Source organism: Corvus kubaryi, unplaced genomic scaffold (genome assembly GCF_017639235.1).
Source record: "Corvus kubaryi isolate FWS band 111438036 unplaced genomic scaffold, C.kubaryi_AGA036_p1.0 71, whole genome shotgun sequence".
NCBI lineage: Eukaryota > Metazoa > Chordata > Aves > Passeriformes > Corvidae > Corvus > Corvus kubaryi.
The window spans coordinates 14,867,351-14,890,059 of NW_024582059.1; the positions used below are offsets into that span (position 1 = coordinate 14,867,351).

At 43.3% G+C, this 22,709-nt stretch overlaps 1 protein-coding gene across 27 annotated transcripts in view; it reads right to left on the bottom strand.

The window, feature by feature from the left end:
- Positions 1-22,709, bottom strand: part of ADGRL3 (adhesion G protein-coupled receptor L3) — a 492,720-nt gene that overhangs the window by 201,608 nt on the left and 268,403 nt on the right. For all 27 annotated transcript variants that reach the window (XM_042049541.1, XM_042049537.1, XM_042049521.1 and 24 more), the window contains one exon: positions 7,691-7,800. In XM_042049541.1, coding sequence (XP_041905475.1) covers positions 7,691-7,800 — 110 coding nt within the window. The remainder of the gene's footprint in view (positions 1-7,690; positions 7,801-22,709) is intronic.

Genomic DNA, 22,709 nt, shown 5'->3' on the forward strand with positions numbered 1-22,709 from the left:
CTTATTAAGGTAGCACAAGTCTATTTCAGACACTACAAAGATGTCTTGCTCTTTAGATGTGGAACCATCAGCTGCCAAGGTGGGAGGACTGCAGCCTATGACTTTACTGAAGAATATCACACATTTTCATTCTTCCTTCTGTGCAGTATTGGTTACAATTTCCTTTTTAGCTGAGACAATATCAGTTATTTACTATGCTAGAAATGGGTGTGACAAGGATGAATTTCTTGAAAAAACTAATGACTTCAGATATCCTCAGGTTACCAGGAACCTGACCCAAAGTTTGCTGACACTGAAAGAAAGTTTCTCTGCAATTTAATGACCTTCGATTCATACTCAAAGGCCGAAGGTAGTCAGGCAACAGAGTGAAAGATTTTAAGCACCTTTTAGTTTAAATGAGTAGACTCAAACCAAACCCATACAGTTTCTCACTAAAAATTCAGCTGCTGTGGGTCAGGATTGGAAAGGAATAAATAGTGCATAGAAGTCACACAAGGAATTAAGTTACCCCCTCATATTCATAATCTTCATAAAATAACTTACACTACGCATCACAGTTTTCCACCTTCCACTTCCATAATAAACCAATTATAGAGGCCCTCAGGAGAACTGACAGGGCTCTATATCAAGAAAAACAGCCTATGTGAGAAACACATAATAGACCTACACTACATTCTTTGACTTATTTAAAGTCTGGGTCTCCACACTGCAAATTTTCTGACTGAGGTGATGGTGGGGAGAGATGACAATTTTGCGTCTTGTGCTCTACCACAGAAACCTTTTCATATTCTTTCAAAAAAACTCCCAAACTTGTCCCAGCTCTATGAGCTTAAAAATATAATAAAAGTATCGATAAATGTGCAGTCAAACATCCCATGATCATCTGAGAAGTTCACAGGTTGCCCAGGCTGCAACACACTCCAACTCCACTGCAGCATCGCAGATCTAACAGAGTTGAGCACAACCCTGTGGTGACTTTTCTGATAAAGACAGCTTGTGCAACTCCCAAGACATATGGGAGCAAAACCTGTTGTTCATGGAGATTTCCAGAACCAATGCATGTAGTAAAGACAGAATGCATCAGTGCATGGAGGCATTTCAATACTTTAAGCCTGGGACTAGGGAGTGGTGAACTGGTTCAGGAGGTAATCAGCTAAACACTAAGAGAGCAAGAAAAAAAAAATTACTTTTCACACAAACGCTCAGGTGGCTCAGGTGGAAGATGTGATGAAGTGTCCCATGCCCTGGAGGAAAGGACAGAGATGACAGGAGCCAGCAGGAGCTGGCTTTTCATAGAAGCATGCTGGAAATTAGAGAGGCAGCAGGTAGTGACGGCCTTCCTACTATGGAGATTACCTCACATTTATCTACCTTCTCCCCACAAGGAAATCCACACTGTTCCAGTATGCATTACCAACACACTGGAAACCACCTAATTTCCTTATTTTAAGGCAAACTCATCTCATATTCAAAAACTAACCATGTTGCTATTTATTTCACTGTGCCTTACAAAAATGTTCATTTCCCTTCGTATCAGGCTACTTCAAGTTTTGATATACCTTTATTTCCCTCTAGGAAGCTCTAGGATTTCCTCCCCTTTCTTGAACATTGTGCACACAACTGTGCAGATAGGTCAGCCTGCAGGTTTGCAAAGGCCCATAATATCAGGTTATTTTAACTAAGAGTGCTTTCCAACGGCCTGTTGTGTAGGTGCACTCTCCCCACAAACACACAGTAAAAGAAGACTGATAAGGGAAGCAATACATTCTTTATTTCTGCCTCTGTGGATTAAAAAAACAAACCAAAAAAACAGCAAGCAAAGCTGGGAATTTTAGTGAATACAAAAAAGAGGCTTTTTTGACTGCAGTGCCCAAGAAATTGTATGCATTGGAAGAAAGGCAATTTGTCAGCAGGAGACAAAGATTCTTTGCTCAGAAATAATCATAATGAATAGTTAGGTCTGCTGTTGAGTTTATGGTTTGGGGGTTTTTTTGTTTGTTTTTTCTTTGGTTCTACTTATTCTTCCCAGCCCGTGCACACAAATAATATATTTAACTAAATAAAACAAAGGAGGCCTGGCTTCAGGAGGGAATTTGCTCATTACTGGCCAAAATGCCAACAGTCAAGCTTAATCCCTGGGGAACGTTTGCCATTCTCCCTGCTGGGCCTCGGGGGACCAAATTCTCTTGGGAAAAAACAAAAACAAAGCAAACATAAAAACCCAGGGCAAAAGAAAAGCAGAAAAGCCGCAAGTCCATTTGTTTAACAAAACACAGCACTGCTCTCAGTGGGCAAACACCGCTTCTCAACCGCTGAAGAAGGCGGCGAGAAAACACAGAGGGAAAGCCTAGAGGCCACATAATGGTCTTACAGCACTCCAGAAATAATTAAAAACTGTATTCTTGGGAAAAGTGGTCTCATTAAATTGTTTTCAGATTGCAATTTTGTCCCATCTTCTCCCCTCTCTTTCCTTTTCTACCAGCAATCTTAGAGCAATGAAATATCAGTTTGCTTTCTAGTGCTTGTATTCTCTTAAAAATGTCATTATTCAATTATCTGTCTATTCACCGGCCCTAAGGTCCAGCAGAGCAGATATTGTGTGCCTTCATTTAATGTTTTTAAATGCACTTCAGTCCACTTGTGATACAATAAAACTTTATTGAATTCTGTTCCCACATCACACTTACCATCCCTCACTTTTATTGATATGTGAGCCCATCTACTCCTCTATCAGCAATAAAAAGAATATTTCTAGCAAGGCTGTGACCTTTCCTTCCATCACTACCGCAACTGGGAAATGTGATTTCAGGTTCCATGTTTAAAAAGAAAAGAAGTCCTAAGAAAAGAAAAAATGAAACATGCTCTGGTGGGTTTGGGTTTTTTTCCCCTTTCCTCTTGTTAGTATTAAAGAAGAAAATTCTCTGCCAGCACCAGAGATACATGGTGCCTTCACAATATCAGGCCGTTTACCCAGAAGGGAAAGAAAGGACAATTCATCCTTCCCTGGAAGCCATGAGCATTCTTCCCTTGCAAGGAACATCCCCTTCAACAGATTTCCCCAATATTAAAAGCTGATGGAAGACTTGTGGCCTGGGTGTGAGGCAAGTTATCATCACAGTGGGATATGCCATGCCTGAGGCCCCTCCTGCTGCTGCCATCCTTTCCATCAATGCAGCAACGGGCTTGTCCTTTTTGAATCCACTTTGCCCTATCCTATAGCTTAAATTTTCCAATTTCCTATTTGAAAAACAGACTGCTTCTGAAGGACAACAGTGCACAAGTAATTCTGTGACCTCCAAAACCTAGAACCTAAGGGAACTGGGAGCTCAGGAAAGACTCAAGGTAAATCTGACTCAGATACCTAAATCCTCTTTTCAACAGTGTGCTGGATCCTCGGGAGCCTGTAAGGTTGTCTCTACAGGGAAAAGAACAGAAAAAAGCATTCCAAAATACCTCTGGTGCTTTCAACTCACACCATTTTCAAAACCCAAATAAAACTAAATGCAGCCAATCCCTAAATTTCAGGCAAAGCCAGCGGGCGATAGCTGCTCGCATGTTGGAATCACCCCCTCTTGTGATCTGGAGTGCCACCCATGAAGGGCAGTGCTACTGCCATGTTCCATGGAGCACATGTGCTCAAGAGAGAAAAAAGAGCCTCCACTGGGTTGTTCACTTTGTTCCTCCTTCTCAGAAATACCTGCAGAACTACTAAAACACGGAATGGTTTGAGCTGTAAAGTGTCACGTACATACAGAGGCAGTATTAGCGTTAGCAAAACCAAAGTGTTGGCTTGGGTTTATCATGTTATTGCTAGAAAATCTGTCTGATTACAATGCCAACTAGCTCAGCAGCTCTCCCAGCACCACTGCTCCTGCAAAACTGGGCTCCCTTGCTGGCCACTGGTCCTACGTACAGCTTTGGATAAACCACTCATCTGGTTTCTGCACTGGCTCAGGAGTAAAACTGGAAGACCCTTAGCACATTATAAAGGTGAAATAAGAAAAATTACACTCCTAGATGTACTGGCACCATGACAACAGGATTGTACAAGCACCAGAAGATGATAGTGAAGTGTTTCTGCAATGAGAGTGTTGACCTAGCTTTACAAAACCACCTCCACCGTTGCTGTTCCCATTATCCATTTAACTCTGCTCTGTAAAGGGAGAAGGGGAGAGGGAAGGAATGCAGTAGGAAACAACAGAGTACTGGATCAAGGGGACCCTCACCATGTCAGGTTTCTCATACTCACACACAGCACAAAACAGCTTAACGCAGTTTGAGCCACCTCTCCACAATGAGAGGTGTCCACAGCTGTGGCAATGGCAGACTGCAGGTTTGTGTAGTATGTATTCAATTGAAAACTGTGGACAGGCTCTCTTGGTCAGTAATTATTAAAAGCAAATTCAATTTAAGAAGACAGGAGTAGTAATTTAAGTATTTCAGAAGAAAAGGGGCAGTACCTAAAGGAGGTGTGAGAGAAATACATGCCACGTGCTAAGGCCTGCTTTGAGAAAGACAAAATTATTTGGATGATTTTTTCTGATACCAGAAAAATACAACAACTGATGCCACTGAAGCCTGACAAATTAGGCCTGCTATCTTTTTACCTGCTGATATCACCTGCTTTTCACTTGCTTTTCATCGTCAGAGGGCAACCTAAAAAGTCCAGATGTCCTGGAATGACTGTCCATTCTAGTAGAAGGCTGCTGCTACCACATAAAGCGACTACAGGATCAGGAACATGAGAAGAGGACTGCATAATCATCTCTCATCTTGTCCATGTGTTGAGAGTAACTGCAGCCTCATAAAACTCTCCTTGTCAGGGGTATCTCTAGCGAACACAGAGGAATGCGGTGTGTGGGGTAATGTAAAGGACATTTTACAATATATGAACTACTGAAGTTAGAGGAGGTTTGGATTTCCCCCATCTGAGAGGAAAGGGGGATACTTCCCTGTTGAAAATGATATGAGCTAGCAGTGGAAGAGTTAATAAATAAATAATAAAATCTCAAGAGAAGCAGACTAACGAATGGAGTTTTAAATCTTCCATATTTTTCTTTTGGGGGAGCATATACACTAGCATTATACTGAGCACAAGTGCCTAAGGTCAGTCTTAACAACATCTGTTAAAGATGACTCCCAAACTCCCTCCTCTTGAGATGCACACACCCTCCCTTCTGCTGCTCAGCCAACACTTGGGTAAACCCACTCTCTGTCCATAAAGAATAATTTGAAACTGTAAGGAGTAACCCATCCAACCAGACAAAGGCAAGCTGGAATTGCACACAAGTACAACTGCCTGCTGAAATATTAATTCCTCTATTATGCAGCTGAGGTGTTCCTTTAGGAGATGGCCATATGGTAGACACCACCACTCACCTGAGGCTGGGTGCACAAGGGCTGAGGCACGTGGGTTCAGTGACAAGAACTGACCTCTGATAATAACAGAGCATAAAAGGAGGAACAGATTTCATCCACCAGGCATAGCTTTAGTCCAGCCCTGCCTTTGCTGACCTATTTGCCCAGAGCTGACACCCTCCCCATCGCTTGGATGGCTTTCACTTATGGGACACTCATGGGGCCCAGGTGGGGAATACCTACAAAGTTTAACTGACCATTCTGAGGGAAGAAATAGAGGCAGTAACGAAGCCAGGCAGAGACTGAGGTAGGAGAAGAATAAAATGAAGCTCTAGGTTTCCCACTCCATGTCTGCAGATGAAGGGATTTGCCAGAACACAACTAATTTCACTGGTGCTACACTGAATAACAACACATGAAGATTTGACCCAAAATTTCCTAGGTAACACACAACAACCACCTCAGGAGACTGGATCCTATTTCATCATGTGTTCGCCCTTTGTCTTCCCCCCCTAACTCTACTTGCAGAGGCACTATATTTGATTCATAAAGAAACAGAGAAACAGCCATCAAAGCTCCTAACTTAATTGCAAAGGCAGTGTGTCAGTTGTCATCCTTTTCCTCCCTGCATTCAGATCATTAAAAAATACCCAATCCCTACTGTATGTTTGGTACCGAGCAACCTCTCACAAGAGTTATTCTACATCTTGTACACAGGGCCAATTAACACCTCAGGGTGTAATACTGACATATTGCCTTTCTCACAAGGCACCACTATTCCTCTTTGTTTTATGTTCAACAAAGGCTGTGGAGGGGTACCAAGTAATGACTATTGCTTTACCAGCCCAGGCTCTGGAGGCAACAGCACACCCTCATGCAAATCATAAATCACAAGGAAATACATCCTGCTGTGATAGGTTGAAACCAATCTTCCCTAACCCTTTCCCTGCACAGTGTTGCTTCTGAAATGAAAGGCCTCCTTTAGAGTGGAACAGCTCCAAACTATAATTTGGACAATATTCTTCTTGATAGGGAGGACCCTTAGCCCTGATGTCAATCTTTCCGTAGGTTTAATAGCTCAACCCATAAAAAGTATTCCATCACTGCATCTAGAAGCTTCACATTTTTGTTTAGAAAAATCAAATATGGACACATTGAGCCCCCGTCAGCAGAGTATCCCAGTCCCTCAGCAGAGAGGTGGTCTTGGAATTTCACAAAAGCCAAACACCACCCAGTCTTTCCAGGCTGCGGCAGCCGGAAGGTGGCCGACTCCTGCATGAGGGCTGGGGACCACCCCAGGGGCTGTAAGCTCTCACTTTCCCTCTGGACAGGGTACCTGTCACTGCTCAGCCACATCTGCTCTTCTGCAGCCCATGCTTGAGGCAACAGAGAAGATGGTCTTAGTCCTTGAGCCACACTCTGGGTTTGAGCAAATTGACACCTCCTGCTGCTCTCTCAATACAACACTACAGGTTGAAAGCATCCATTCCAGCACCTGCTTTATTATTTTGAGAGCTGTGCTAGAAGCTTTGGCCTGCTCAAACAGAAAACCTGGAAATGGCGCTGTTATTCACCACTCAGCTCTCTACAACTGCTAATAAGAAGTGCACTCCTCGTATCATCATTGTTATTTCCTTTTACAGGTACGCCCCTTTTGGCAGTAGGGCCTTAACTGCAGGTAACAAATTTGGTTGCTACAGAAAACAAATTCTGAGGTACACTTAACGTTTTGTAGCTCTGAATTTCCCGTTTGGCACATATTGCTGTCATCTCAGATGACTGGCTTTCTACCCTCAAAAATCTACTCTAAATGGCTTGCCTGTAATTTCCCTTCACAACTTCGGAAGCTTATTAATTAGTATTTTTCTACCATCAAACATCAAATTACCCAAAACAATAGCTTCCTACCTCCTTGGTGATACAGTACTGTATTGAAGGCACTTATCAAATGCCACAATTACATGGACACAGGTCAGTCAAAGCACACTGCTGTATGATTACAAGCATAAACCTCTGTAAAGAGAAGCTGTAAGCTAGCAACAATGCTTCACTCCTCTCGTCTGCTTTCTCTAATGGGGTTTCCCAAGTGTTTTCCAACAGGTGATATGTCACTGTTATGCTGTACAACACAGGGCATTATTAGGATATCCTTAACCTAGGCACAAACTTGGCACAGAGAACCATTTTTCATATCTTATCAGCTCAGTCTCGTATGATGCACGTGATCTGCTTTACTCACCCTTGAGCAACAAGAGACAAGCTCAAGGCTGGCTGAATCTCCACAACAAATCTCTACTGAAAAAAACAAGTGCAAATATATGAAGATACATACTGTAAGGGACACACTCGTACTGCACTTCCAGGTACTTGTACGTCCCAGGGCACGGGTCTGGAAACACATCAGGGCCGGCAACAACTGCACACTGGGTCCGATTACTGCATCTGGAAAGCAATAAAGATGAGAGTCAGAGAACAGACCAGACAGAAGGACAGGTCAAGAAGCTGAGTGGCCCCTCCAGTATGAAAAAGGTGCAGGAGCCAGGACTTCATCATCAGCTGGGGCAGCTCAGCAGTGAGCATGAAGAGGCTGATGGCAAACATCTTCATCAGCTTATAACCGAAAGAGAAGAGGCATGGTGGCACCTCCCCCTCCAGGAGATATTTAATGCCAGCATCCTCACCAAACAAAATGCAAGGACTAAACCAACAACTGTAGGGTATGCCCAGCCCCTCACCAGCTGCCATAAACAACAGTGGCAAAAAACGATCATTTTATGTTTTATAACACTTTTTATTAAGTGTTCCCACAAAACCAGTTATCTTGTACAATACTGCTTAAGCCAAAGCAAAGACTAAAACAGCAACACTTGAGTGGGGGAAGAGGGGGGGGGGCAATCACCAAATAAGCTGCCTAAAAACCAAAATAATGTTTTTCATGCAAGACCTGCTAGGGAAACTTCCCAGTCTGACCATTCACAAGACAACACCCATGCATTAAGCACAAATGGCTAAGTTTTATTCCATCATTCTGCCCGGCATGGATGTATCTCCTGAAATGAGGTACTTTTTCCAAAAAAGCAAGCACTGTTCTCTGTGAAGAAGAAACACAGAAGGAAGTGAACCTGCCTGCTGCAGCAAGCTTCTTTCAGGTTAAGAGCACACACAGAGAGATTGGGTCCTGCAAGATGCTCTTCCTGAGGCACATATACAGGTCCATGGGTGACTGATTGACTCGTGCATGTGTAGGAACCCACATTTGCCTCTGATTTCATGGGACAACCACCCCTAATGTACAATTTGAATGTAATTTAGTGATGCAAAAGCATTTAGCAAACAGTGATTCTACAGAGAAAAGTCCTCCGCTTCTTTGTTTGCTTAAAGAAAAAAAGAGAGAGAAATGTAATTAGTCTTTGATTTTTCTGCTTTTGCATGCCATAAAGAGACCTCCTAAGGGCTAGACCACTGCATTTACTTCCTTTAGGATTCTGCCTCCTCTGATGTGAAACAGGACCCCTGACCCTCCTGATTTCTGGCAGAAGCTGTGACATCCAGCACAGAATTCATTTAGGTCTGCAGTGGAAATGCTTCGTTTTTACCTGAGGCTACAGTTTGTCAGCCTTAATGCGGATTTTATTTGAGCCTATAAATTAAAATTGATTCATTAGCGACTGCCTTAAGCTCCATAATTTCTTTAATTTTATGGAAAGATTAATAAGAGCTGATATGCTTGCTCATCAGGCTGTTTTGCTGGATACCAGATAATCCAGAGGGCTGGGAAATTCTCGTGTTTTCTAGCTGAAAGACAACAGTTATCACAGCAAGTGACTAGGTTTTATTATACACATAGTAAAAATTATTTTCTTAACAAAAAAGATAACTGTCCTCACCCATGCTGGGATATCACAGGTAGCTTGGACCATGCCAGCGGGCAGTTTTCCAGGAGAGGCTTTGAACGTCATCCAAAATTTCACTTTCAACAAAAATCCTTTACTGGGCTAAATGTGCCTTTCAAAAAGCAATCTCACTGGTCTAATCAATAGTCTTCCTGGCTGAAGGGACAGAACTGGCCACATTACATGGAATAACAGCAATGGATGAAAGATACCTGTCAAAACCATGAGTAAAGATCCACAATTATGAGGAATTGGAGGTGGGAGAAGGAACAAACACATTTAGGGTTCATCTGTGATGAAAGCGTTTGCTTTGAATGATCAAGCATTTCCCTTGTGGGCCTTTTTTTAATGCAAGAACCTGGACACAAAAATCAGAAGTGAAAACAACCTAGAAAGTTGTCTGTGAACACCAGTTTTAACCTCCTCAAATGCATGCTGTCTTCTGCAGTATCACCGAAGAGACTAAAAGCATCATGATACAAGGGGCTGAAAGGGGAATTCGGGATGCACAGAAATGCAAAATCTTTTCACCCAACTCTAGGACATCTTGAAGCTTCCCCTACACATTTCTGGAATGGGGGATGGCAAACCTACCAAACACAGAAACTTGCAAAGAAGGTGAGATCAAATTACCAGTGCCAACTTGAGGAAGAAACACAGAAAACCTAATGAAAAACTCCCAAATAAAATCTCAAATACTACGTGGTGTCAGTACCTCACAAAATTAACTAAAAAAGGGTTCATATTAAAAAAAAACAAAACCAAAAAAAAAAAACAAACCACAAACAAAACCAACCAACCAACCAAAAAAATGCCAACATGAAAACCAGAAGAACTCAACCTCCTCTCTTTTTCACACTCCTTTCCTATGGGCAGCCAAACTGTGTCTGGTACTTGGCATTTTGAGCTTCCTTTTATCATCCCAGGGTGAAACATGCAGGTTTCTCTTTCCAGCACACTTAAGGGATGAGGGCAAATTACACGAAAAACCATAGGAAAAAACCTAATGCCTGTTCAATGAACTATTACTGTCAGACATCAGGCTATGCAAATTTTAAGGAGAGAAAGAGGTAAAAAACACTCATCATTAAAGCTCTGGTTGCTCTGCTTTTGCTCATATATTTAATCCCTTCCACAACAGCTTCTTGGTCCCTTCAGTTTTGTCATATTTCTTTCCAGACAGATTAAAGGCCCAGGTGACACCAAGTGACATGCAAGAAGTGACACAGGAAAGGAGATGTGTAAAAGATGATGAATCTGTAGCCTTGAAAATGACAGGGAGAAAAATCATAATGTATTCATGCCATACTCCATTGCCAGCAAACCAGGCCATGAGCTCTTCCTTGTAAATCACAGGATTTTACATGGAATCTTGGGATTTCTTGGCACCCAGGTCTTGGTAATACTTGCTTCAAACTCCTGCAAGTTATGAGGCTCAGTGCTGGGTACTCACCTTGACAGTAAATGCAGCAAGGATCCTTTTTTATTTTATTTTTGGGGTTTTTTTCTGCCATGTCCTGTCTGCCATTGCCCACCCCACTCACCTCCCCCTCATTTTTTTTTCCATTTAATTTTTTACTCGTTTCTTGAAGGAAGATCTTTGCTAACTACTAGAAGTACAATTTGCTGTGAGAACCAGCAGTGCACCAGCTTGAGTATGAATCTGTCTGCTCTACTGGGCAATCACAGAAACACCACCCAGCTCCCTTAGCTATACAGTAGGAACAGCAGCTCTGCATCCTGCTGGATTCCTCTCCAATAGTGCAGGAACTGCTTGCATTGCTGGCTTTAGCACAACTGTACCCCAGAAAACTACAGTCACCTTTTTCACACCCATCTAGATCTCTTATTACTGCCTTTACACAAGCACCTCTTATTTCTAAGCACTGATTCTTCATCAGCTCCTTCAAAGAAAACACCGTCTCCTTCCCCCGCACTGCCCTCATGCTTCAACTTTCCTAGGCAACCCCCTGGCCTCTTGGGCTATATTTCCTCATTCTCCATATGCTCTGATGCCAAGCAAACAAGAGCACCGTGGGAGGAATCTGGGAATTTAGGGGACCAGATAGACAATTTTATGTGATTAAAAAAACAGCTTCCATTTTATTAGCTTGTCCAGCATTTTAAAGGCAAATGTTCTGAAGACATAGGAGAATTAAAGTAGCCCCTCAAGTGGTTTTAGTTCACCTCGTTGCCATTTATCATGAAATCTGACAAGAAATTTATAGCCATCTTTTTTCTTGTGTCTGTGTGTTGGTTTGTTTTATTTTGCAGCCCTTATTTCTACCTGCCAGCATTCCCCTCTCCCTGTTATGCCCGGAAGTGCAAGCACATGAGCAAAGACACTGCTTCTCAAAGACCCTCTGCATGTCTTGGGCCACCTCCATGATTGCTGCTGGGATTTGTGGACACTTTCCCTGAACCAAGAGTGTCCACACAGCTCACTAAGACCAACCAAGAGACCAGAAACCAAAGCATAACCCAAGATCAGCATTTTCAGCCTGACCTGAGACACCGATTCCTTCATGTTCCTATATGTTCAGGAAAAGAGAATAGTCCAAACCCTCCTAAAAGTCAGTCCAAGGTGCTTGGCAGCCTTTAAGCATCCATCATCTCATAAACATAAGTTCATGTTATTCACATCTATGTTTTAGAGAGGAAAAATCGCCCTACTGGGAGAAGTGTAAATTGTTGCAGTCTCAAGATTAAAAAATAGACTAAAGAAAGAAAGAAAGAAAGAAAGAAAAGGTGGTGGTCCCTATGCATTCTTTCCAGCCGCATTTTTTCCTACTTGTTTAGACCCCCATTTTGTCTTTCCACTCGGATATGTGGAAAAGTATTTAACCTAGAAGCAAGGTGTCAATCCAGTGTAAAAAATACACTGTAACAGAAAACATGGATTATTTTTACAGAACTTCTCCCAGTTCCAGTGGAAAACGACTTTCAGGAGTTTAAATGTGAAACAGGAATAATATTTCATATGGCTTTTGTTTTGCATTTATAGCAGTGGGACTGAAGGAAAGATTTGAGTTCAGGATCAGCTGCAGGGCTCAGCTCTGCTTACAACTCTCTGTTCAGACTTTAACTTAAAACAACACCAAAACTTCATTTCCCTTCAGCAAACTTCCATTTCTTCTCCCTGGAAATATTTTTATGATTTTTAAGTGACAAGGTCATCTTGTGATAGCGAAGCAGCAATAATTTAGACATAAACAGCTGCTTATTCCTGCTATGATATCTTTACTTTTTTTTTTTCAATGCTTACATTGTTAATATATTTAGCAAGAGACAGAGAAAGGAAAAAAATAATAGCTTGGCAGTTTATTTTAGGCCTTTCCAGAAACTTTAATAGCATAGACATGTCAACAACATCAGCCTAGACATGTCTGGGGCAATATGTTTGCCAGAATGAAAATGCAAAGGCAGCACAAAATAAAAGATCAATCCCAAACAAAAAACCTTTCAGCATTAATCATCACAGGTGCAATACCAGCAAGCCCTCCAGCTCCCCATCTAGGAGGGGACCATTTGGCCCAGACAATAAAAATAGGTGCCCAAACCACGGAGGCTGGCACCTGTCGTTCTAGGGACATCAGGAGAAGAGAAACCAGAATCCATGCACAGCTCCACAACAAGCCTAGAGGCTCAAACACTCATTTCATCCCAACACACCCTCCTTCTCCTTATCCTTCACAGGTGAAGCAACAACTTCTGCAACACCAGAAGCTCCTGTGAACAGGGCACAGTGGAAACTACTACAAATGGGGAAGCCACCTGCCTCCTCTGAATCCACAGACTGTCAGGGTCCAAAGTAGGATCTTAAATGCCCTGAAGATTGGAAAAATTCACATCCATGAACTTAGATTTGTGCAGCACGTACTGAGCTGCCATAGCCGGCCCATGCTCTGCTAACACACCCTGCTCATAGCTGGTGCTACCCTCCACCTACAGCAGCTTCCAGCAAGGGATTCTCAATGCCCACATGTGCCAACCAAACCACTCACCTGTGACGATGAGCACCGGGTGCCAGAAAAACAAGGCACTCTTTCTCACTGCTCTCAGCTGAAACACCTACTTTACATGGACTTCATTTTTTTCTGCAAAGACAAGGCAGCCATCATGTGCCCAGGCACACTAATATAGCCAAGACATCAATATCTAAGCCTCTTTCTCAAGGTCTATTATGCTTTTCTAATGGTTTTACAGTAACAGACAGACTTAATTCATTATCCTTCATGGCAACGCTGCAAGACATCCTTTTCCTTCCCTGGAACACAAAAATCTCCTCTCTGGATGAGTGCTTTAAGAAAGAGGCTGTCACAGCAAATAAGTCAGCCAGGAGTGTGCTCTCCCCTGTCAATATATGATATTTCCAAACCAACCCTTTAGGAAGAGCCAAGAGAAAAAAAATTAAAAAAATAATGCCCTGGAGAAAGTAAATAGGAAGCAAAGAGAAATTTCACTCAAAAGTGGAGTTCACGTGATGGGTTGCAAATAAGAGGGAAAGGAAAACAATAAAAAGCAAGCAGAGAAGGGAGGCGGTGGAGGGTGGAGGGGGGAGAATAGAACTGTAAGCCCCAAGAAAAGACTTTGGTTCAGCACATTTGCTTTTAGTAATATGCTGCACAAAAGCAAAGCTAAATTCTCCACCTGTTTAGCTTCCAGAAACAAAGAATTCCTCAACAGAATCTTTTTCTGCCTCTGCAAAACCTTAAAAGCAAAGGATGTAATGACAGGGAGATGAAAATCCAGTTTCTCTAGCATTTTTTTTCATTATGAATGGGCCTTTTTATTGATCTTTCAGAGCACTGAGAGGCTGGCTTTCCAACCTCTGCTGCGATATAATTATCTGCGGTGTTTAATGCTAGCACAGACGAGTCCCACTACACAGTGCATTTTGTTGTTTTATTGACGGGTTTTAATTATCCAGGTGCTAGACCTGTCAGATAGGCTGCTTCTTATGTGATCAAACTAATACAAGATGAGGCAGAGCACTCTAATTGCAGCCTCACCGAGTGCCTCTGTGCAGATATGCCAACGAGATACATTTAAACTGCTATGATTATGGTAAAATCTTACAAAGTTTGATGGGAAAAAGAGTCCTCTCTCTATAGCTCCAACCTATTCCATTCCCGTTGTTGTTATTTTATATTGAACATAGGAAAATTGAAGAAAAACAAGCCACCAAAACCACCCCAGAACCCCAGCCAGCAAAACACCAGAAAAATCTTGCAGAGCCAAACCGAATATGAACTGTAAAGGTCACCAAAGGGACTACCTTGATATGTTATGGAGAGCCTGGGAGCAAGAAGGAAAACAGGTCCTGGAAATAAATTAAACACCGGTTTTACGCAGAAAAACCAAAAAAAGTAATTGCACTGTTTCAACTCATTGATAAGGCCCTTAAAATTTAACAAGAGGCATTTAACAGCAAATTCACAAGATGTAAGAGTTTTAATAGAAATTTGGGGCACCCCTGGACATGGCTCAACTGCAAGGGACTCCCCAGGCCAGTAATCTGAGGTCTAGGGCAGGACCTGCCAGTCGGGATGATGTGATTCATCATCAACCTCCAAACAAGAGTTCCCCCAAGCAACAAAAGCTTTTTCCTCTGTACTTCGTCATGTAATGTCTCTTATATTTTATAGTTTCCTTGGATTTCTTTTCCCCCATCTCTTTGCAATTGTCACAGTGAGGAGAGGAGGTGAAATCCCCAAAGGCAATCAATGTGCAGGGCAACAGGTGAACCTGCCAAGAGCCTTGTGCCAACGTGCCAGGGTACAGCACCCCTGCAGCTACAGGAAACCTGAACACAACCCTGGTAAAAGAGACTCTCGTCCTCAGAGAAAGAACAACAGAACTATAACCTGCCTGAGCCATTGGGTATATTTGGACAAAAATTTTGGGTCAGCGTGGAAAACAGATCTGCACTGAGCACATCTCAAGCAGTCATGGTGTTGCTCCAGCTGCAGGGAGCTGAGAGCACAAGCAAGGCCAGGTTTGCAATGTAGGCTAACACTACTGGATGGTCCTCAGGGCTAAACACCACACCAGCCAGGCCTTAGGACTGTAAAGCTCATCTTTTAAAGAACTACATCTGCCCTTTTACAGGTACTCTAGCTCTTCCAACTCCATAAACTTCTGTAGCAGCCTAATAAAAAACCACTTTACGAAACACTGTCAAGGTATCTGGAGAGGAGAGCAAACACCTAAAACAAACCAACCAATAAAAGGCTCATTGGTTTAGGCAGACTTAACACTACTTAAAATAACTGTGAACAGAAAACAATCTGGTTTTTAATTTGGGCTAGGAGGTCAAATTAAAGGCTAAAGGAGATCTGGGCTGAATTTCAGCTGGCACTCCACATTACTTTGTCTCCACTGCCATTTTAACACAAGTAAAGTCAATGTGAGTTAAAGCCCATTTTTTCTTCTTTGGCACAGCTACCCAGAGCTGGGATAGCCAGAGCCAGTTGCAATGGGCTATTTTCTCTACAACAGCTCTGAAGTGTGTTCAGACCCTCAGTCTACCATAACCTGCCTGTACACTGAGCCTGCAGCACAGGGAGCGATGCTCTGCCTGGCACCAAGGTGCTGCAGCCCTGTAGCACCGTGAGGTACAAGCCTGCTGCTCAGAACTGGCTGAGCAGGAAGCAAATCTGAACGTGAACATTAAGAAACATTTTAAATATATTAACAAAAAAATCATAAATAAATATTCCACCCTGTTTTCAAAGGAAAATCTGTCATTACTTCCACTGCATGCCCCTTCGCTAATTGTCACGTTACTGCTGCCATTTACTGTCACCACCCAGTGCCCCCATCCCAGCCACTCAACAGTTCCTGCAAAAGATAAAACTGAAATCAGAGAATATTATCTCTAAAGGGGCCAAAGTAATCTGTATGCATGGGCTGGCAGGTTTAACGTATTAGCCTTTCACCTCTACAAACAGGGTTAAAGAAAGGTTTGGGGCCAAAATAATTTGTACTGCACTCCATCTCAAATTTGACATAATAACTGAATGAAACAAAAATGAACACGTCCCAACAGCACAGAAGGTCGAGGCTGGGCAACTCCCTGATGAACTAAAGAGTGATCCAAAGGCACCCAGAGCAACATCTCTGATTTTAGTTAAGGTGGCAATTGGCCCTCAGCCTCTTGGTGGGGGGGAGGGAAGGAGGCACCAGCATACACTAAGCTTCCTGACCGAATGACACACAGGATCAACATGTGACAGGTTGTGACTTTAGCACTGTGGCTAAAGCAGTTCAGACAAAAAGATAGTATTAGTGAGCAAACACACAGCCTCAAACAGCCTGCCACATCGTGTGCTATTAATACAGCATCTGTTCATGGCCCCTGATTTGGTATAGCACCTCGTGCAAAGGAGACTTGGCCCTCTCTGTGCCTCAGGCATTAAAGCAACACAAATAATAATCAGAAACAACCCAAATTTTCTCAAAAAATAATCCTGAAATGAACTAAGTATGTTATTCAATATTCAAAAGTGATTTCTTTTTTCATTTTATTCCAACACAACCAATGCTGCCTCTTTGATCTTCAGCCCAAAGCTTGAATAAAGGCAGTCTGCACTTTGATTCTAAGCTCCAGAGAAATCACAGTGTCACAAAACCTTCATACGCTTCCCAGCTTTGCATTGCCCAACCAAAGCATATTCAGAAGTAAATGGTAAGGGGGGAAAAAAAAAAGCCAAATATCAAATGTATTGAAAATGCCATTGTGAAGTTGCTCAAAATGTCTAAACATAGCACTGAACATTTTGTGTCTGCATGCAGCAACACAGGAAGGGATGGAAGGAAGCATTTTTAAAACTTTAGTCCAGCAGCTCCAGAGAGGGTTTCTCACACTGTGAGAAAGCACTGAACTGGGGCAAGTCTGATCACACACCTCTACCTTCTCATTCCCGCGTTCCTTCCACACTTGTCCTTCCCCAGGGCAGTTCTCAGCACATTCATCCATCAGCCTATCTCTTATCAGCTATATATGCCCACCAGCTCTTCTCCCACCTCACCCTATCTGGTCACCATTCCGAAAGGGACACTACTTGATCATTACATACCTTATCCGCCTTTAAAACATATGTTTTAAAAACAGAGATTTGGCAAAAAAAACTCCTTTGAAACAAAGTCTGATAGGAAAAGGGCCTCTGAACATCTGCACAACAACAGCTGGTAGGAACAGAGGAACAGGGCTTCTGCAAAACCTCAAGTCTTCTTTGTGACGATGTGGAAAATACTTTGTTAGTAGAGGATTCACTATTTCATAACACAGAGCCCGCCTGAGAATTAAAGAATTAAACTCACTGTACGTAAGACAGCTTCCTTTGAGGAAGCTAAACTCAAAGGCCAAGTTTTCCAGAAAGCCTCTGCCTCCCACCAGGGCTGGATTTTTCCAAAGAGCTCAGTTCTTCCTAGAGGAGCTACAAAAAGGCCCAGCTGTTCGAGCACGGCCTGGGACTCCTCAATTCTCATGAGGAGCAGCTGAAGCTGACACCTATTAAGCATTTTTCAGGCAGCAGGCTGTGTCACGGAGTGCCTACTTTGGTAATCCAACCCAGAAAGTTCTGTTGGGAGAGAAAAAAAAAGAAGAGGGGAAAAAAAAAAGCCTGCACAGGATTGTATGGGAGCCTTAGGTGGGGCAAAAACTGGGAAATCCACATTCCAGAGCATGGAGCATGTCTCTGGCAAGCCAGCTTTAAAATATGTGACTGATGCTGCTCAGACATACTAGCTGAAGTCCAGGGAGATGGATGAAAGGGTAAAGATGCAGGATAAATTCATCAGATGTCTCCATAAATCATTTCTATAGTTAACATTTGTTCTCTGCTTTTCATTACTTACATTTCTAAAGCCACTGGGTGCCTTGCTGCAGTGGATCTAATAAAAAGGAAGATAAATTTTAACATCCCTTTTTGAAACATGTTAAAATGATCTAGGTTTCTTTTGAATGTTAATGGCAAGCATTACAAGAAACACAGTGTCTCAAAACAATTCACTGGGGCTGAAAGAGAAAGCAGAATCTCACTGTAGCTGGAAATTCACAGCCCTGGTCACCACCCCAGCTGGTTTAAAAGATTTTATTCTGGCCCTAATGTTTTGGGCAGCTTTAACTTTGTCACTGAAACCCACCATTGCCTTGGACAGACTCTCTGACTCAAGGGCGAAATTCCATACTTGAGAAGAGAAGGAAATATTTTTGGAGAGTGGCAGTTTGGAAAAGCATCTGAGCTGCTTGACAGCTGTTCTGAGACAGGGGATGCCAGAGGGGTCCCAGCGGAGCATACAGGATTACACACACACACAGAAAATCATTAAAGTTTCTGTCTCTAAAGTTTCACATCGAATGAAAGAAAACGAGGGAGATATCTGGAGAATTCTTGGGTTATATTAACAGCTAATGATCCTCCCTTTGCCAAGAGCACACCCTGGCAAGCTCACTGGCAGTGATGCGGGGACCCACAAAAATGCCAGTGTGTCCAAGCAGAGTGGAAAGGGGAGCAGGGAGAGCTGTCCCTCCTGTTCTCCCTGCTGCATCCCCGGGGGGCTTGGGAATCAAGTGGAGAGCCTACTGTTGCATGGCTGGAGTTGTTCTACAACAGAAGCAAGGACCTTTATAACCGAGTTTAATCCCTCGAAGGTTAAACAAAACAAATGACTGCACAAGTGAGCAATTAAAGAGCATTCCACAGCCAGCCCTGGAAGAGCCTCGCCATTGATTAATTAGGTTCAAAGGGCCAAGGCTAACCTCACAGTCCCCTGAGAAAGAGACCACTTAGCCCCTTCTAAAACAGAGAGGAAAAAAAAAAAAAAAAGGAAATAAAATATCAGCATTCCTATTTAACACTCGAGCATTAGTTAAACAGCTGCTAAAGCAGTGAAACAATTACTTGCGACTGACCTACATTCAGCTGTATTGTTTTATTACATTCAGGAGAAACTTAATTAAGCTTCTGTTACTTAATAAAAGCAAATAAAATTCTCCATTTTATGACAGGGAGCTGCACTGTTTCTGCCATGCAAAGCCCTCAGATTTGTCAGTGGAGTTTCCCAAGAGAGCACAGCTCCCACTATCACATTCCTCCTCCCTGCATTTGAAGGATAAGAAGATGAAGGATATTTTCATGCATTAATGCTCCTTGGGGTACCCTTAGCTCTCTCTGACACCTATCACCAGGGTGGAGAGGAGCACAGCCTCTGATACCTACCCTGTTATCTTAGGAGACCTACTGCACACCTGAGCAACATGGTCTATTCCCAACCACATCACGGGCTAAGTCATGAGGACTTCAGCACTGCCAGGAGGAAGGCATCAACTATTCACTTTACTGCAACAAGTGAAAAAACAACCTGTTCCTGGAAAAAAAAACAAAAACAAACAAACCCAGACATGCTGCTGGCCTTATAGCTGCCCACAGGCATGATCCACATCCTAGGAAATTCAGAGGGTGAACAGTCCTTTACAGGCATCACAGACCATTAACAGGGTCTGAGCTGGACAGCAGGAGTGCACAGTCAAGGCTACTAAGAAAATACGTAAAGAGTTTCACCAGCAGTTCATGCCACCAGAAAGACTCCCCCAAACCATCCACCCAAAGTCTGCCTTGAATATTAAGGTTTGAAAAGATTGGAAAAGATTGGTAGAAAGGACCATGCCATACAACGTGACCCACACTCATCCACTGTAACTGCGGATGTAACTTCTCTACAGGATTATCAGCCACATGCTACATCCTAACCACCCTCCCCTTAATATGCTCGTCTTGCCCTCCTCCTGCCCTCAAACAAACAGCTCCTCTGCTCTGACTTACCAAAAGATCCAGTTTTGAGGAGAAAAATCTGTCCCCAGCTTTGTACAAGCAATGAAAGCAAGCACTTGAACTGCAAGGAGCCAGACAAAAACACTTACCAGCTGTCCAGACTCTCTGGACTTTCACTGAACTGACTGTGGATGCTCAGACAAACTTTGGTGAGGTAATGGGAAAATTTCTCCCTAGCGAGGGCGAAAACCCAAAAAGTGTCCCTTGCTGAGCAGAGGCCATGGCTTGAGCAGCTTTTCAGCACTGGCACCACGACCGGAAAATGACTTCTGAACACACCGACTCACGCTGTGTTTCCCAGCCAAGGGTAACATGCCAACTGGCTTTTGGCCCTACTGAACTCTCTGCTGGATGCTTGTGACCCTGAAGTTGCTACTGGATGTTTTGACACATCCAATTCCACATGTGCCCTACTGACATTTATATTTATAAAGCTCCCTTTTCTTTCCAGGACACAAAGGCATGGGTACAGAGGTGACAGCCACGCACCAAGAAGCAATTCCCCCAGCCATGTGACACCGGGGCCCCTGCATCAGCTCAGCAACTCACAGCAAGTAGCTGCTAATAATGCCGTAACACCGCCCAGACTTTGAAATCACAAGAAGCTCTGAAGCCTGCATGCCGTCAGAACCATTAGTGCCAAGCATACTGGTCTGATGATGCTTGCAGCTACTTCATCCCTGCCCTCGGCAGCAATTCACTACCGCAGAGTTTGTTCTGTGGATCTGAAAGAACTGGATTTGATTCCTTAGATGGCTGTAAAGGCTTAGTTCCCAGCCTGTAGCAGAGTACCCTTACGATGGTGAAGTCCAAGCCTCTTCTCTTTGCAAGGGGCTCTACTTTTTTTCTGAATGGTGACTTAAAATCCTGCAGTACTTTGGTAGTCCATACTGCAGCCTGGCTGTAACAAGGGGCAGTGGAGAACAGATCTCACGTGCTGGAGAGTGAGCAGTTGGAGTGAGGACAACTCAACTCACCTTCGGGGTCAACGGAACTCTCCATATATTCATTACTTCTAATCCTGAATGCAGTAAAAGAATAGGTGAGAGACAGCATTTTATCCTCTTTGTTAGTGTAAACAAGAATTGCCTTTTAAGATACAGGTGGCATCCAAATTCTTCCTCCTTTTTCTCAGGGCATCTATTGAAAGCCAATTCTCATCCAAATGTTGAGAAGATGAGGGTTTTCCTCATCTGTGCTTTTGACAGACTTTATCTTACTCCAGGCTTTTTGAAGTGGCACATATAAACAGCCAATAGCCATTGTAATGAATTAGCCAGTACAGACATATAGACAGGGCTGAGAAAGTTCAGTGTGAACAGGCAAACCATAAAATATTGACCAGCTAGGAAATTTCCTCTGTCCCAACCAGTCTCATCCGAAGTGTCACTCCCTGCAACCATGCAGCCTGGGAAAAAAGGTGCTTGGTTTTCCAGCTAATGGCTACCCACCTGCTAGTGCCAGGGGCTGGGGCTTGATCCTGCAGCCTCTGCCTTTACAAATGCTCTGGCAACTCTCTCAAAACACCAGCAAGCCTCATCTCACTCACTCCGACACGACTGAGCAAATAAATAATGCTATTTATGCACTGCACACCATTTGTCAACCCATTTGTCATTTCTGATCTTTCATTGCTCATGCAGTAAAACTATGTGGGATTTTATTCAAGCCTCCCTTGCAGGTGTGATGAATGCTTTATTTATACAGCAGCATTTCATCTCCTGGAACCGTTACTATGCATATACAAGCCTTTAAGTCCCTGTGTGGTGTAAGTAGAAGGTGTAAAGAGAGATGACAACTAGAGGCAGCGCCGTAATTAAAGCCACAGGGGGAATCACGGATGGCTCAGCTAAAACCGGTATAGGCGTGCCAGGGAAAACATACCACTTCAGATGAAGCATTCACTCTGCATCATCAGACAAGGGGAAAAACATGGACCAGTTCCCAAAGACCTTCTTAAAGTTCAGCGTGACTATGTCAGTCCCTGCCCAGCTAATCAGAGCACCCACGACATCAGCAACTGCTCTGCCTAGGCAGCACATTATTTCCAAGCAAATCATCTCCTGTTGACTCCCCCTGCCAAAATTCTGGTTCAGGACCGAAAAACCTGGAAGGAGGCATTCCAAAAAATAACCACAGTTATCAGCCACAAATAAATACCCTTGGGTGGTGTCTTTTAGCGGCCCAAAGCCCAGACAGGGAGCAGAGAAGGAGCTCCTACCGAGATTTCTGTTGTGAGGCACAGCGACCTTATAGGGGACATCTCTGCTCTTCTGCACCACTGGAAGCACGACACTGACCTCCCTGCAAAGTCTTTTAAGAGCCACAGAAGAAAAATACATACTACTTTTATAACTATTTACTGGCCTGGGAAATCTGCTGCCCAAACCTGCTGAGATCTACAGGGTCTCTTCTGGAAGTAAAACTCTGTTACAATGAAGGGCATCAGAACCTCTCTCTGGTTTCTACTTTGCATCACAGTCACCACAGTAAGTCTTGACTTGTGCTCACTCATGCCATGGAGCAGACCAAATGCTTCCCTGGCTTACAGGAGTCCCTTCATAACCATTTGGCTCAAGCAGGGCTGCAGTAAAAAGGGTAAAGGATCAGCCCTGAACTG